Genomic DNA, 18,206 nt, shown 5'->3' on the forward strand with positions numbered 1-18,206 from the left:
CATTCCCCCCACTTTCGCACAGACAATTGGTTTCTACAATATGCGTATTCTATAAATATTTCCATGGGAAATGTTCATCTGAAATAGCATCAATAGTTCCCCCTGCTTATCACTAAGCTCAGAACACCTGCAGCTGCTGCTCAACATCCCTTCACAGCGCACTTTGAAACTTACAGATCAGGTTTCTTTTCTTCTTCCTGCATCCTTGCAACTGCTGTACTATGGGACAGTCTTCCCCAAGGAATACAATATACAGTCATTTAAATCAAATGTAAACAAGTTCCTCCTTTCCCAACTCACTACCCACACAGTACTAATGTACTATAGGTTGATCAACCAACCTCTAGTGTATATGCTCAATATTGAAAAAAAAAATTGATCTGTGGGTTTCAAGGTGCCCAACTTAAAATGATCAGTGTGTGAGAAAAGCATTAATCACATTATGCAATAAGTTTTAAATAGTGGCAGGTATATATTCTTCATTTTGCTAATAAAGATACATTTATATAAGCGAAAGCGGATTTTGAAAAAAAAAATTAATACATTTTGGCATTTATCAATGAAAGAAAAATCTGATTTAAGTGATTTAATAATCCCATCATCGTCTCTCATTTTGCCTGCCTGGTTGGCTGAGTGGTTAGCGTATCTGCTCTCCAGCCAAAAGGCTGCGGGTTCGAATTCCGCTGTGGCATGGATGTTTGTGATTGTCTGTGAAAAGATTAGTAGTGGTCGGTAGATGGCGTTGGTGTAAATGATGCTGCCCGCTGTAGTTAGTAGATTTAATAATCTACGAACTACTAGAAATCACCAACTATAATCACCAACCACCCGCTGTAGTTAGTGGAGACGGACAGTCGTAGATTAGGTGCTCTCCCTTGATGAGTCTTTGGACTCCTTGAAGTCCAAACTTAAAGAAATTAATAAACCCAAGCATTTTATTAATGAACATAAATTCATACATTACTTGTAAGTTGCTGGAAGATAATAATATTTGCTCTTGTAACAGTTTGGTACATGAAATATTGTTTGTTACATGGATGTTACATGAAAATATTTCATATTTGAAATCGGATATTGCAGAAGGAAAAATATATTGGTATTCTGAAAGGCATGTCTGAGGACGACAGAGAGTTTGTGAAAGCGGGACGGATGGGCACTCTAGTCTTATTGCTCTATGGAGATCAGGATGATAATAACAATAATGGGTTAGTTATATCGACGTGGCACATCTCTAATTATGTCGCCAGTTCCATCACTTTTCCATTAATAATTTTGATAATGATGATGGTACCCAGCTATTTGGTCGACTATATTAGCTGCTGACAACTTATGATTGCCAGCAGCTTATATAGTCTACCAGGGGAATTACAAATTGCCACGTTTCGTCCTGGTTGTTTCTCCGCATTCCGTTGAAGGCTATGGAGGTTTCGTTATTTAGCCTTGAACCTTGGGCGATTCTATACATGAGACACATGGGCTATCTGATCAGCGGCGTGTAAAACCACGTGCTGATTTGTAGCATGGCGAACTCACTTTTATTAAAGGTTTGTTGCGCATTTTCTTTTCGTTTTTATGACATTATAGGAAATTTTATTTATTCCTGCTTGTTGTCATAACATTCCAAGTTTTTGACGTAGAAATTTAATCCTTTTGTGATAGTTTCTATCATTCAGTGTGTAGTAAGTGTGCTCGTGGAGTGGATGAGCAATTAGAGTATTATATGTTTAGTTAAATATAATAACGTTGTTCTGAAAAGTTTTACAAAAATTATGGCAATTAGAATTCATAAATTTTAATTATTTAATGGTCTTTCTTTTTATAATATTAATACTCAAGCATTCGGCCTCATTTTAACAACATATACAAAATTTTCAAAAATCATTACCAAAACAAATTAGATTTTTTGCCAAGCTCCAGAACAAACAGAATTCAGAAAGAACAACAATTATTGATTATATATTATTATTATTATCATCATTATTATTATTATCAGAAACCTTTATTATTATTATTATGGGGAAACTCTTAGGATTAGCCATTATTGATTTTGAAAGGGGTTTCATTCAGTGCTGAAGTTTGCAATTTTAGAACCCCAAAAATTCAGGGAATTGAAAAAAACTTGTATATTTAGTCATATTATATACACATACATAAATCTATAAAATTAGGAACAAACATGAAATGTCCTTTAAAAAAAAAAAAGAGAGAGAGAGAGAGTTAGGAGATAACGTTTCTCTTAAATTATTTACATCAGTGTTAGAAGAAATATTTGAGTCTGGAATGGAAAACTATAGGAATGACAGTCAACGGGAAAGAGCTAAATCACCAATGATTTGCTGATGACATTCATCTTTTTAGGCAACTCAACATAAATGATCACTGAATTTAATGCAGAAAGTAAAAAGAAATTATTAAATATAAAAAAAAAATAGAGAAAACAAAAAATGTACAATAAATACATAATTCAGAAGCCATTACAGATGGAACACTGAGAAATTTGTGTAGTAGCCTCTGTGTTTACCTAGGGCAAATCATCAGCATACAGCAAGGCTGTGAGAATGAAATTATACAAAGAATTCAACTTGATTGGGTAGCTTTTGGAAAACAGTATGAAACACTTAAAGGGTACATTCCAATCTGTCTTAAAAGAAAAATATTTGACAGTTGTATATTTCTGATTATGACAATGGAAGCAAAACATGTACTTTAACTAAAATATTGATTGATAGGTTGAGGACTATGCAGAAGAAAATGGAAAGATCATTCTTGGTATTGCCATTTAACATAGAAAGTGTATTTCTTGATTTAACGACTCATTCCAGGGTGAGAGACATTGTAACAGTCATTAAATGATTCACATAGTAATAGACAGGTCATACTGCAAGAAATAACACTCAAAAATGGAGAAGTATGATATTTGAATGATGCCCTAAAGATGAGAAAGAACTATATACCAAATCATCATACCAAAGCAGTATGATGTTGAGATGATTAGATTAAGAAGAAATGGCTGGAAAAGTTCAAGATAGGATAGATTGAGAAACCCTGTTGTGGCCTTTACCAACAGTGGACAAAAATGGCCAATGATGATGATGACTCAAGCATTTTGCCTTGGTCTTTCAATTAAAAATCAACATGATTTTATTATAATAACAGGTTTCTACAACCCATTGTTGCCATTAGTTGGTATTTGACAAAGGTGCATTATTATTGTTACATTAGTAGTAGTGGCATTTTTTGATCTCCACAGAGTCCAAGTACTCATTTTTAGAGTGTTCTTAATTGTCATCATGATATTTTCCTTAATATTGTATAAGTATGTAAGCTATAAAGCAGTCACTCTTGTTTCAAGTTGTCCAGCAAGGTCAAATTTGAATAAGCTGAACAGGTAGGCAAATGAATGGAGATATCAGTTTAACAGTGTGAGGTTTTGAATTTTGGGATACACAAATGGGAGGCTGCATTTCCTGTTGGTACAACTACCTGGAGGAGGCAAAGATTTTTGGGATGGTTGTTGATAGAAATTTGAATTTTTGGGGACATATTGCAAAGGTGGTGAAGACAACTGGGAGGATTTTTACAGTATTGAGAAGGCTGTTGACCAGCCGTAATATGATTGAGACATTTAAACTGTTTAAGGTTATTTACTAGATAATGAGAAGATTTTTCATATGGTAGAATAAGGAGAGAGAGAGAGAAAGAACAACCCTGAAAGTTGCAAAAGGTAGTAACCAGAGAGTGAGAAATAGCATTAGAAACACACGTGCAAAATGCCTCATGTGTTTAACTGTTTAATCGCTCAGTGTTTTGCCCTTATTTACTGCCGACTTTTTTATTACAGTAATGTCTTATATGTTCTATTAATGATCAAAATGGCTTTGTGGTGTGTACTTGATAGTGTTTCCATTTTCCATGGTACAGAGGAATGAAACAACATGACATGCATCTTTTGATCAGAAAAGATCTGATTTTGCGTCATTATGATGTGAATAATATTCATATAGGATTTTTCACTTGAAGATAACATTCATTCTCATATGATAGTAATAGGGTTTTTTGGCTCCTGGAAACTTCACTGTTTCCTTTTGCAAAAGAAGCTGTTCAGAGAACACATGTACAGGACTGTTTTTAGGGTATATGCTGCTCCTAGGCAAGCGCTATTTTGCACACCTAAATTCAAGAAAATGTGTAAAACCACAAAAAAAAAAAAAAAGTTTGTATGTGGATGAGATACAATTTTACTAGCTTTTGCAGCTCTCCAAGTATTGCCTAAGTTGTTTAATGGGTTACAACAATCCTCACATTCAATTAACTGACAAAAAGACATTTGTAGATTGCATTATTGGCATAGAACATCTTCCCATAATGAGTCCTAAGACCAAGAACAGGCTGTGTAATAATATATAAATAAATAAATAAAATATGTGGATGAAGAATATCAATTCTTTACAAGTGTGTGGTAATATAAGCATACTTGGTACCTCATATAAACCTTTTCGATCACTTCTAGTCCCTTGTATTGCTCTCTCTCTCTCTCTCTCTAACACACACACACACCTCACTTTCATGGTATAAAGTGCTATGAAACTAATGTTTCATTAAATAATTTTACTTTTAAATGTATTTTCACTGTATCTTCAGCAGTCACTTTGTCACCATTTCTATAATCATTTTGTCTTTTAATGGAAGAACACATTTTGGATTTCCATTGGCCGAAAGGTCAATTTCCTCTCATACTTCATTTTCTTTATCATGTTTCTCACTTTCTGGTTTTCTGACATTATATACTTCTTTCATAACTTCTATTTTCATGCTGGAAACTAGTGAAAATACATTACTTTTACTCACAGATTATCATTATCCTGTTTACTTGCTTTAAGTTGACTGTGGAATGTTCCATAATTACATGCCCTATAGTTTGACTTTTTTTTTTTTTAATTGAAAACTTCCTCTTGCCTCTGCATTATCCATTGGTAGCAGAGTCACACTTCATTCATGATTACATCCTCCAAGACTTCATTGATTTCGCAGCTCCAGAAATTTGCATTGCTTACGTTCTTTCTAAGATAGTCATAACTTTGCATGGATTCACTAAATTGTTCATTCCCATGTGCACAAAGTAGCTAAAATGTTCCATATAGCATATTTTTTCTCCTTTGTTATGAAACTGTGCCACCCACGTGTATGAAACTAGCTAGCTCACTTTTAGTTAAAAAAATCCCATTATTCCAATAAAATGTGCCTCACATCAGTGATAAGAAATGAATTCACATCTGTCCCAGCCAAAGGGGGTACATGTGGCATCATCCATTCTTATATATAACAGATGTACTTTACTTGGTCATGAACAGTCCTTTTTCATTGTATCCTCTAACCAGATCAGATAGAAGGCTTCTCTTTTGTATTTTTTACCTTCTTTTTCATATCACCTTCCATCCTCCTGGCATAACTATATCAAAGCCCTGCCTCCATTATTGTGTCAAAGGACTTCAAGTTCTTTGACATGAGTCAAAATATAATTCCAAGACATGAGTAAAACAGCTACCATAAAACTAAAGTTATTCCTCTTTTTATCTGTTATTTTGTAATGCAATGTGGCCAAGTGTAAGGTGATGCACTTCGGGAAAAGGTCACAAGTTGTGTACTATATTGATGGAACAGAACTGCAAGAAACTGATGAGACCAAGAACTTGGGGGGGGGGGGTTGTGGACAGGGAGTTGAAGTTTAGATGTCACATTGTGAAGGTAGCCAAAGCATCACATCAGATTACATGGTTGTTGAAGAACATGATAACAAGTAGGGATAGAGAGGTTATTGTCAGCGGCAGATCAAGTGGGTATCAGACCTGGTGGTTGTAAGGGCCCCTGAGCTTGAAGGGACTCTGAGGATCAACTTTTCCAACTGTAAAAATTATTTAAAAATTTGTTTTGACAATTCCCATTTTTAGTTCATTTGGAGTAAGATCTTTCTCTGTCTTAAAAAAGAGTAAAAAAAAACTACCTAAGAAGTATGATGTCAGAAGAAAGGTTAAACAGTATGGCACCATTGTATATGGAACAAGAAGTATTAAATACATTGATACCTTCGAAAATAATTGAATTTGACAGAGAAAAATTGAGGAAAAAATTTTACTTTTTGCTCTTTTTAATTCAAATACATTTCTTTTTTTATTGTTAAAATATTTATTATTTGGTTGTTGTTGTTTTAAATTTTATATATTTTTATATAATTTATGCCTGCTTTTATTATAAAGAAAAATTTATTGCAATGTTTTGAAAAAAAATATTAAATCACATATTATGTGTGTTTAACTTTTTGTTATAGTGAAGTCCTAGTTCTCTTTGTAGCATATACATATATAAACACTTTTTGTGTTTATTTTTAAAATCTTGCCAGCTTCCTGATATTTATTTTCTATGTTCTTACCAAAGTTTTCCCATGACTTTTGTTTAGCTAGTTTTACATAGTGTTATGTAAAACTTACATTTGCTTTCTTACATTTGTCTCTGTATTCTCTAAGAGCATAAGCTGACTTATTTGCCAGGAACTTTTGATATGCTTTCTTCTTTTCCTTCACTGCCTGTTTAACTTCCTGTGTCCACCATGGAGTTCTGATTTTTCTATCCTTGCAGATAACCTCACCACATACCTCTCTGGTTGAATCAATCAATGTTTTATTTATGATTTGCTTGAATCTCCAAGGTTTGGTTCCGTTCTCAAACTTCTCCATTTTTTCTTGAATAATATTTGTGTGTTTTAGTCTGCAGTTCACATCTGGGAGCTGCACAACTTTTATTTGCTTTAAAACGTTCTTACATGTTCTTCTTTTCAATATGAAATTCAGTTTTATTCTGCTCAAGACTAAATGGTGATCACTTTCAATTTTAAATCCTCTGTACACTCTAGTGTCCTGCACCAGTGACAAAACATCACTATCAACAATAACATAGTCAATAAGACTTTTCTTATTCCTTTCCGTTCCTCTTCTCTCCATGTGAATTTGTGCACATTTTTATACTGGAACATTGTGTTAGTAATAACCAGTTAATGTCCTGAGCAGAAATCCAAAAGGTATTTGCCGTTATTATTGCTCTTTTCTCCAAATTTTCCCAAAATATTTCTGCATATCTGACAATCATTTCCTACTCTGCTATTTAGAGCTGCAACAAGGATCAACTTTTCCTTTTTCATTGTGTCAGTTGCTTTCTCTAAAGCCTCAGAAAATTCTTCCACTTCTACCTTAGTAGAACCTTCTGTGGGACCATAGGCACAAATAAGTCTCATTGTCCAGTTCCCCATTCTGATATTTGCCTACATCACTCTACTTGATATTGCCTGCCATAGTACAAATCTAGTTCTTAACATGGAAATTTGTAGGTATCTCGTCGCGACACTCCATCATCAACAGTACTTGAGTTCATTTTTTTATCTGATTTTCATTTTTTTTTTTTTAAAGACAAGAAAGTGATGACAGTACAAAAGAAAATTTACTCATTTTTTTTTTTTTTTTTGCAAAACCTAACCTTGTATCATTTTGTGAATATCATGTGAGTTCTTTGGTCAATTTTCTAATTTTGGGTTTAAAACTAGACTTTATTCCAGTTGAAAGCAACCTCTTTTTTTTTTTTTTTTAAATGTGAATTATATACACTAAACATTGAAAAAAATAGTGCAAGTCACTTCAAGCCTCCAGTAAGTAAGATGGTCTCACAGCAGTTATTTATTTTAATCCCATCCAAAAGGTTACAAACTTATTATTACTTCACACTTCTAAGCAGTCCAAGGACTAATCATGGAATGATGCTCTACTCTACTCCACTACACACATAATACAAAGGTCTAAGGTACTTTTTTTATCCACTTCAGGCTTTACCTAAAGGCAAACGTATATGCCACACAGTGGGATTCAAATGCACAGCCTGTTGTAGAGTGGAGACACTGTCCACTCATCCAGCCTGGCATTGGTGTTTCCCAGTATCAATAATAAACTGATTTGGAACCCCCCATCTTTAAAAAAGTCTGTAAAAAAAAAACTCTCATCATAGACTGAAACTAACTTGTTAGACATACTTAGGAGGGAGGGAGGAATAGGAATGGTGGTAGAGAATGCTGTTAATGGTTGCAGAGGAATTATGCCTATTCAATTTGGAGATGTAAGTGTGCAGTGCCAGAGGTTAGAGTGGTTTTTAATCTGTGGTATGGTTTTCTTTTATCAAAAACCCTACTCTAAAGACTAAATATGCTACTTTTCAAACTTCTTCAGAATTTTCACCATCTCTCAATACATGCCAGGACCATTTACTACCCAAATATCAAAATCCAGATACTTTCACAACCATCCCTGCCACAGTAAGTTTTGAACCATTGCCTGTTGATTGGAAAACAGACACTGTCTTCACCCAGCCAAGTCAGCTTACAGGAGACAAGATACTAATAGGCAGATGAGATATGTAATCAGATATTCAGAAATGTGGGGAGGATGTTGGTGAAATGTACCAGCAATTTGCTTTATCAAATAAATAGAATGATTATTGTGGATGATAATTATAAAAATATAGAGTTGAAGGAGAAGTTAGCATCTAGGAACAAGAGAAATAAATTTGAGTTTCTGAGAGACATCTGTTTTAAACAGTATTAGTAAAGAACACACAAGGATCAAGCATTTTAGATTTAATTATTGCATCATATAATAATAAATCTAATAAATAAAGTTCCCAATACAAAAAGGCATCCGGCAAGGCGACACCATATCTCCCAAATTATTAACAGCTGCATTAGAGGAAGTCTTTAGAAGCCTTGATTGGGAAACAGAAGGAATAAACATAAATGGAGAAATCATGTTGGAGGCTTAATGGAATATATACAGCACTCAGAAAGGATTAACATAGGTTTAATACTTCCTGTATTTCGTCCTAGTCACTAGGACATCTTTGGTGATTATGAAAACAACTAATGTAACATGAACACAAATATCATACAATACTAAGCCCAACCATGTGGGTGACACTGAAGTCCTATCTAGGTGGAGCGCCCTCTAAGGGCAGTTGTTGGTGGCCTGGAATGTACAGTGGGACCTCTGGTGATGAGTGTTTCCCAAATCTTCGGAAGCTTAATGCAACTGTATTTATTAAGATTTGGTTGGTTTCTGAGAGCTGCTGCTTCTAAGAATAGTCTCTCTTTCTTGAATTTGCTGTGGTGGAGCATGGTGGTTTTCTTCCAAGAGACCCTGTGGGTGGTGTCCAAGACATGGTCAGCCAAGCCTGACCGACCATTGTTGTGTTTACAGATGTAAGACTTGTGTTCCTCCAGGCAGATGGATGCTGATCTGCCTGTCTGTCTAAAGTACGCCAGCTTACAGGAACAGGGTACTTTGTAAACTCCAGGCAGAGAGAGAGGAGGGAGCTGATCTTTAGTAGAACGGATAAGGGTAGCAAGTTTGCAGTGGGGCTTATATGCTGTGTGTAGGTTGTACTTTTTTAGAATCTTGGCTATTTTTTCGGATGTAGGGTATGTTGATGGCATTTTTAAACTCTTGTTGACAAGAAGGATGGGGAGTTGGGGAGGAACTGATTATTTTTTTGATACTGTGATCGCTGTAGCCATTGGAGAGGAAAGTGCTGTGTATGTGGTTAAGCTCAGTAGTGAGGGTGGTTCCACTGGAACAAAGATTGTGGGCTGTCTTGGTAAGAGTTTTAATAATGCCATATTGTTATGAGGTGTGGTGGTGGGAGAGTTTGTGAATGTATCTGCCTGTGTGTGTGGGTTTTCTGTATACAGTGAAGGCAAATGTACCATTAGTAGGCATGTAACTAAGGTGTCTAGGAAGGGTAAACAATTGTTCTTTCCTTTTCCATAGTAAACCGTCCACCTGGAGGAACACAAGTCTTGCATCTGTAAACACAACTATGGTCAGTGAGGCTTAGCTGACCATGTCTTGGACACCACCCACAGGGTCTCTTGGAAGAAAACCACCATGCTCCACCACAGTAAATTCAAGAAAGAGAGACTATTCTTAGAAGCAGCAGCAGCTCTCAGAAATCAACCAAATCTTAATAAATACGGTTGCATTAAGCTTCCGAAGATTTAGGAAACACTCATCACCAGAGGTCCCACCTTACATTCCAGGCCACCTACAACCACCCTTAGAGGGCGCTCCACTTAGATAGGACTAGTGTCACCCACGTGGTTGGGCTTAGTATTGTATGATATTTGTGTTCATGTTACATTAGTTGTGTTTGTAATCACCGAAGATGTCCTAGTGACTAGGACGAAATATAGGAAGTATTAAACCTATGTTTAATCCTTTCTGAGTGCTGTATACATTCCATTAAGCCTCCAACATGATGTCCTCACAGCACTTAAGCCTCTACACACGAATAAATGGAGAAAGGCTGTATCATCTGAAATTTGCAGATTATATTGTCCTAATAGCATATGATGTTGAAGATCTGGAAGAAAGGCTAAATCAGCTAAATGAAGCTTCCAGAGTAATTGGATTAAAAATAAATAGAGAAAAAACAAAAATAATGATGAATAATATTAACCATAGAACTGTCAAAAGTTGAAAACCATGAAATAGAACAAGTTACTTCATATGTATATTTGGGCCAATTGTTATCCTTTGAGGAGTTCCAAAAAAAAAGAGATTGAACGAAGAATTCACCTTGGATTATGGGAAAATGAAAGACATATTCAGAAGTGGCATCCCTATGAGTCTAAAAAAGGAAAGCTTTCGACAGTGCATACTTCCTGTCCTAACATGTGAAGGAGAAACATGGACTTTAACAGAAGCCCTAAACAAAAAGATGAGAACAACACAACATCGCATGGAAAGAAGTATGCTGAAAATAACATTAAGAGATAGGAAGACAAATACCTGGATAAGATCTCAAAGAGGTGTCATGGATATTGTAAAATACATTAAACAGGCTAAGTGGAGATGAGCTGGCTATATTGCCAGATGCAGTGACGGGAGATGGACTAGAAAAACAACAGAGTGGAGACCAATGGATGGAGGAAGACTGAGAAGAAGGTGGAGGGGTGAACTGGAACAAATTGCAGGAGTGAGATGGATGGGAGAGGCAGAAAACCAAGTGATCTGGAAAATGATGGGGGAGACCTTTGTCCAGCAGTGGACAGAACTAAAAGGTTGAAGAAGAAGAAGATAATAATCAATCTATTATAAATAAATTGTTAACACTCCAATGCAGTTTGGTTAAAGCAGCCATCCTTGTGAATACTTCAGTAACAAATGAATATACATAGAACTAGTTCCCTGGAATGGGGGATGGAATATAAGAGACATCAGAACTGCATTGGTGTTTGAGGGGTGGGGGGGGGGAGCATCTAGAAATATTTAGCAGTAGCAATGACTAAATGTGTACCATGGTAAGTAAATTAGTAAATGTACATGGTAAGAGATATAAGTCTGGTTCACTCTTTGGAGGGATGATGACAGACAACCTTAATAATGTAGTGTGTGATTTGGAGTAATTTTTGCATTCTCTATTTCCTAGGGTGTTGTAGCTCTTGTAACAGGTGGAGCCTCAGGGTTAGGACGTGCAACAGTTGAAAGATTATTGAAACAAGGAGGAAAAGTAGTTCTCTGTGATCTGCCAACATCAACTGGAGAACAGGTTGCTACAGAGCTAGGTCCAGATTGCGTCTTTGCACCAACTGATGTAAGAATAAATGAAATAAGATTTTTTTTTCTTTACCATCATTCTGTAATATTTAAATATGTAACTGTTTATTTTAACTACAGCTGACTCACATTAGTAAACTCCTGGGGACCACAGGTATTTTGTTATAGTGGATTACTTGCTATAATGAACTTCCATTCCTCAGCATCATGGGAGACCATAGGAATTTTGGTATAGTGGATAATTTGCTATAATGAACTTCCTTTAGCTCAGCATTACACCTGTATTGCTTTGATGGGCATTTTTCAGTAGTTTGTTATAATCAGCAGACTTGTTATAATCTTAGCTGTAATAAGAGTTAACTGTACTTTTTTTTTTTAAGAGTATCATAACCAGAGCTTGATAAATACAGTTATTTACTTTTCCATAATCAGTGGAAAAAAGTATGATCAGTATAAAAGGTGAAAACAAATTATCTGAGCAGTTTCAAAAGTTTATTTACAAAAACTAAACAGCATACATAGATAAAACTTCTCTCGAAAAATAAACAAACAAGCATCTCTGTTTGTACATTTTCACTTTGAAATTTCACTTTGATCTTTGACATTGGTATATCCAGAATATTTTTCTCTTTACTCCCCAAATTTCCACAATTTCTTATTGAGTCACTTAAGAACTTTCTATGCATCCATGGCACTTTCATTGGCATTAAGTTTGTAGTCATTCCTTTCATCTGTTCTGGGAGTTTTATAGTGTAATATCGCTGCACTTTGAAGTGCACAGATATAAGATTGGTGGAGCTGTGCTTCAGGAAATGGATGATATTTGGAATCTTGGGATCCTGGTAGATAGTGAACTAAAGTTTTGAGGGCACACATTGCAAGTATTATGAAGATTGCACATTGTATTGTCACTATGATAAGAAGTACATTAACATGGAGGGATAAGGAGGTGAGAGTGGTGCCTCTGAATAAAGCATTGGTCTACACATATATGGATTATTGTGCTCAAATTTGGTTGTCTAATTTCATTGTGATGTGGAAGCACTAGGTAGAGATGAATGATCAATTGGAGTGTTGGTTGTGCAGATCAGTTGAGGGAATGTAGATTGCAAGGTTTGGTGGGTAGGAGCAAAAGATATGATATGATAGAGACCTTTAAGGGAGTTTACTAAATTAATACAGAAAGGATTATAAAAGAGTGGAGGATAAGATGGAAAGAGTGAACAGCCATATCTGGAAGTTATATACAGATGTGGTGGTGAAGGATGTCAGGACTAGATTTTTTAGATGGAAAGTGGTTGGTGAGCAGAATGCAGTGAGTGTAAAGGATCTCAAGATTCGATATTACAGAGTATTTGCTAGTTAAGTAGTATCAAGGATTGGAAACAGTTATGTTACTGGAAAATAGAAAGGGGGATAGTAAATCCCTTTATGTTTTTATAGCCGGGTACGAAACTCGGATCGATATCCATCGAAATCCATATCATGCCGAAAAACTATCGGCGAAGCCCAAATGTAAATGATCACTTGGGTAGTACAACACCAGGGCAACTCCATGCAAAGATGGAGCAAGCTCCGTCACTAACTTTAATATTCTCTCATAATGTAAAACCCAGCTCCTAAGAGATGTATATATTGTTTTACATTATGAGAAGAGGTCACTACCCAGACTGGTTTCAACCTTTTTTGAGGTCTCATCAGTGAGTAGGTAGACCTGGAATATCAAGGTTTTAAGTGAACACGAACTTACATACCTCTGCTATCGAATTGCCAAAGTGGTGTACTCCAATATTAATTGTTAATTACTAATTTAATAAGCCAAAAGGCTATTTTACCGGCAAAATTGTTAATAGAAAGGGGGATAGTAAATCCCTTTATGTTTTTATAGTCGGGTACGAAACTCGGATCGATATCCATCGAAATCCATAGAGTTTCATGCCGAAAAACTATCGGCGAAGCCCTTTCTATTAATAATTTTGCCGGTAAAATAGCCTTTGTTACTTTATGAATGAATTTTGTGTGCAACAAAAGACTGTCTTCATGTCAAATGAAGACATTACCAAACTTTGTTATTTGACAGTATTCTGTAGCAGTTTGTTTATGAGATTGGAATAAAAATGTTTTCGAAGATTCTTCTATGCTGTTAATTATAATAGATGCAATTCACAGTATTCCATGCATTTATTTCTGAGGGCTATGCACAGTGGACTACTACTGTTTCTACATATCAACATTTTTTTTTTTTTTTTTTTTTTTTTTTTTTTTTTTTTTTGTAGTCTCTTGAAATTCTCATAGTGCCATCATTGAATTTACACAGAACAATTGGACTTTATCCCATTGAAATCCAGTTTGGGATACTAAAATACTGCAGATATGCACATGTAGCCTTTTCAGCCAAGCAATCTCCAATTCTTGCATTTAACCATTTCCATAAATGAGACCTTAGGAATACTGGAAAGCATTGCTGTTGCAAAAACATCTTTCATATTTGGAGGAATGCCAACTAGACATCTATGTGATAGATGATTTTCACTGTCTGGAGAAACACTACCACCTTGCTTATTTGGGGCCTAAAGTTGCTGCTGCCATGTTTTGTCTCCAGAGCAAGGGCCTTGGTTTTGGTTATCCTCCCTTCTTGCATGCAGAATGGGGATAAAACAATAGATACAAATTTGGTATTGATAAATTACAAAAAACATTTTAGGTCCTTAAGGAGTTTAAAATTAAGTTAAGGGAAAATATAGTAATTTGGATAGAGAAGTGACTATCAGCAATGTTGATATTGAGGCTAAATGGAAGACTATTTCAAAAGTTCTTAATGATACAGTAGAACATGTTTTAGAATACGCTACATGAAAGAAGAATGCTTATCAGTAGAAACTTGGAAACAAGTTGACGAAAAGAAAAAAATATTAAAGTTAAAATTATTGACAAGAAATGCTCTTTGTGAAGAAAATAATCTTAAGATAATTATAACAGTTTGAATAGAAAGTTAAAAGAAATTCTAGAAAGAAAGATGAATGTCAGTGGTGTGACAAACTGGCATGAAGGGCACTAGCTGCAGACTAGTTTAGTAGTACAGTCATCCCTTGACTTACTTCGGAGTTCCGTTCCATCAGGAAGGATACAAGTCGGTTCAAATGTAAGTTGATAGATTAAATCAACTGAGTTATGGGGTTAGGGACTTAACAGTAATAAGTATACTGTCATTTTAATATTTAAACATTATTATAAAACTGTACTGTGCGTTACTGCCACTATAAAACAGGAGAATAATCATCCAAATCTTCCTCCATAATCACATTTTCATTATCTTCCCTATGTGAAGGACCAGGCTGCGGCTCTTCAGGTGTAACCTTTGGTTTTTTGATGAAAATATCCGATGTGCTTTGCTTATTCCTCTTCTTTTCATCATAAATGTGTTTATAGCAAGCAAACGCATCATGTACTTTCCTTTCTACTAATAAGTAGTGTTCAACGTTGGGGTCCATGTCTTCAACCATTTTGAGAATATCACTAACTTCAGAGAACATTTCTGCAAGATCCTTCACTGTGAATTGTTTAACTACCTTTCCTTGTTTCTCTTTTTCCTCTTTTTTTTCTCGTTCTTCCTCTTCTGCAACACATTGTTCCTCCACTTGAAACAATTCTTCGTTAGTCAACTCTTCAGGGGCACTTTCTATGAGTTGAACTATGTCATCATTCACTTCAAGATTCAGATTGCTTGCTAGGCCCACTATTTCTTCACTCAATTTACAAAGGTCTTCATTTTTTTTTCAAAACTTCCAAAATTGTGCACAAACCTTTTTAATGGTTTTTCCATAGGCCACTCATACATTGAGAGATCACTTTGTCCCAAACTACAGCAATATTTTTAATGACATGATAAATATTGAATGCTTTCCAGAATTGCATGAGAGTCTGGTCGTTTCCTTCATTAGCAGAAATGGCTTGCGAAGAAGTTCTCCATAGATATTAAGCCTTAAACACCACAAGAATTCTCTGCTCATCTGTTGGATTAATGAAGTAGTGTTTGGAGGGAGAAACATGACCTTGATCTTGAGGTTCTGACGATCACTGATGTAAGGTGGATGACCTGAAGCATTATCTAGAATTAATATAATTTTAAATTCTACATTTTCTTTCATACAATAGCTTTCCATTTCACTCGCATAACAGTTGATTAAGGCATCCGTAAATAATTTTTGAGTCATCCACGACTTCTTATATCTCCACTAATGAAATGGAAGAGTATGCTTCCTAATGTTTTTGAAGGCTCATGGATTCTTACTGTGCCGTATCACAAATGGTTTCAGTTTATATCCAGCACATTACCCCCTAACAGAATCATAACACAGTCTTTAAGAGCTTTGAAACCAGGATAGATTTTAGCTTTTTGTGGATGAATGTCCACTCAGGTATTTTTTTTTCCGAACAAGGGGGGGGTCTCATCCATATTAAATATTTTTGCTGTGGCAAATAATTTTCCTCCATAATAATTTTATCCAATTTCTCCACAAACTACTTGGAAGCCTTCTCATCAGAACTTGCAGATTCACCATATATTTTCACATTATGCAGTGCAAAACGCTGCTTGAATCTCATGAACCAACTGAAAGAAGCACTGAATTCGTAGTCATAATCAGGTCCTGCTTTCTCCTTCAACAGGTTGAAGACACTTAGTGCTTATGGTCATAGTGCTAAGGGTATGCGCTTTTGGTTCAAGTCCTCTATGCATGATGGAAGTAGCTTTTTCAATCACCGATAGGACCTTGTCGTTGCTTCATCACTATCGTTGATTTAATGGAAGCAGATCCTTTCACAGCCTCTATAATTTTATCCTTATTTTTCAAAATGGTCATCATTGTAGAATGAGACCATCTGAAGTCATGTGCAATCACACTGACTGGCTTACCAGCTTCATGTTGCTTTATAACTTGAAACTTCATTTCAAGATCAATTGCTCACCTCTTTTTTTTGTGATTCTTTACTAGGTTTTTTAATTGGGTGTGTAGGGGCCATGTTGTACAAAATATTATGAAATAATTAACGATAAATACACAAATCACATATTTTTCAAACACAAAATCAACAGAGGAACTGTTGAAGCTAAGTGCTGACTGCAGAGGGAGGTTGCCGCTGAATGTGCTGTTGCCACTGCATTGTTGCTAAATCAAAACCTTTTTTCTTTAGGCTCACTTGCATCTTGTTCAAAAGTATAGTCGAAAATGTTATTTATTCCCTTATGGGATCACGGATGTATCTTCGAAAGACATAACTCGAATGGACGCAAGTTGAGGGATGATTGTATAATTATATCATAGGAAGACTTTCTGGAAAATTAGTGCAAGTGAAAGTCTCCTAGTGTGAATGATCGATTCTAGTTTCAGACAAATAACTGGAAAGATGGGGAAAAAAATTAATAAAAATTGATAACAATCTACCATCTGAATTGGAGATAAAAAGCTTTTAAAGAAATGGAAAAAGCTGCAGGATATGATATGAGTTACCATAAAAGTTTTAAAAACTGACATCACAAATGCTAGATATGTTATCTCCACTCTTTCATAATATTTGAGAAAAAGAGAGATTTCTAGTGACTGGAATACAGGTACGATGGTAAAAATATACAAAATAAAAGAGATTTAAGAAATTGGAGGGGTGTAAATCTGTTGTGTTGTTAGCAAAATGTTTGTAAGATTATCCTTTCAATTGTCTTTAATATTTTAAATGAGGGCATGAGATGATATCAGTGTGCCTTTAGACCAAATAGATCTTGTATAGATCACATTAACATCTTAAGAATGATAATTGAATGGCGAATTTAATTGTATGCCATACTTACTGTTTGTAGATTATGGAAAATTCACTATTTAAAATAAATGGAATGCTACCAAAGGTAATAAACTTCAGAAAGGAAAGTTATAATAACCAGTGCTAGATTTTATATGATGGCTATCTGGAGCCTTTCAAAACTACATCTGGAGTGTAACAGAGATATTTACTATCTCCCTTATTGTTCATACTAATGCTAGATCATGTTTCAGAAGAGATGGAAATGATAGATACCAGAGGAATATCACAGAAAATAAGAAACTCTGAATGATCTAGATCAGTGTTTCTCAACCTGTGGTCCGCAACGATGAGACAGGTGGTCCGCAGGCAGACTTAAATTAATTAATTAAATCTATTTTTTAATTATCCAAACAAAACAAATTAAAATTGAATAAGTAAAAATTATTGAAATCAAATGGAGAGTTAAAAAAAACCAACAAATAGCATCAGAATGTTCAAAGACAGAAGGAAGCAATAAAACTATATTGTTGTTCACTTCACCCCTCTTTTATTATTCGTCATTCTGCCGCTAAATTTGTAGCAGCAGAATGACAAATAATAAAAGACGGGTGAAGTGAACAACAATACAGTTTTATTGCTTTCGCCTTCCTTTGATGTTTTGTCAGAATTGAAGTGAACACGTGTTATCCACATTTCAACCAATTGCTTGTTGTTTATTGATTTTTATTATTGAAGGTTCTCTCCTTCAACTAAGGCTCAGTATAT

The 18,206-nt window shown here is 35.2% G+C and overlaps 1 protein-coding gene across 1 annotated transcript in view; it reads left to right on the top strand.

Annotated features, from left to right (window-relative positions):
* Nucleotides 1–1,389: 1,389 nt before the first annotated feature.
* Nucleotides 1,390–18,206, top strand: part of LOC150107918 (3-hydroxyacyl-CoA dehydrogenase type-2-like) — a 45,076-nt gene continuing 28,259 nt past the window's right edge. The window contains exons 1-2 of the mRNA XM_090415435.1: nucleotides 1,390–1,544; nucleotides 11,518–11,682. Of these exons, the coding sequence (XP_090271561.1) occupies nucleotides 1,521–1,544; nucleotides 11,518–11,682 (189 nt within the window). The 5' untranslated portion in view covers nucleotides 1,390–1,520. The remainder of the gene's footprint in view (nucleotides 1,545–11,517; nucleotides 11,683–18,206) is intronic.

Source organism: Typopeltis vanoorti, chromosome 3 (genome assembly GCF_054136105.1).
Source record: "Typopeltis vanoorti isolate ZY-2024b chromosome 3, IOZ_Tvanoo_1.0, whole genome shotgun sequence".
Taxonomy (NCBI): domain Eukaryota; kingdom Metazoa; phylum Arthropoda; class Arachnida; order Uropygi; family Thelyphonidae; genus Typopeltis; species Typopeltis vanoorti.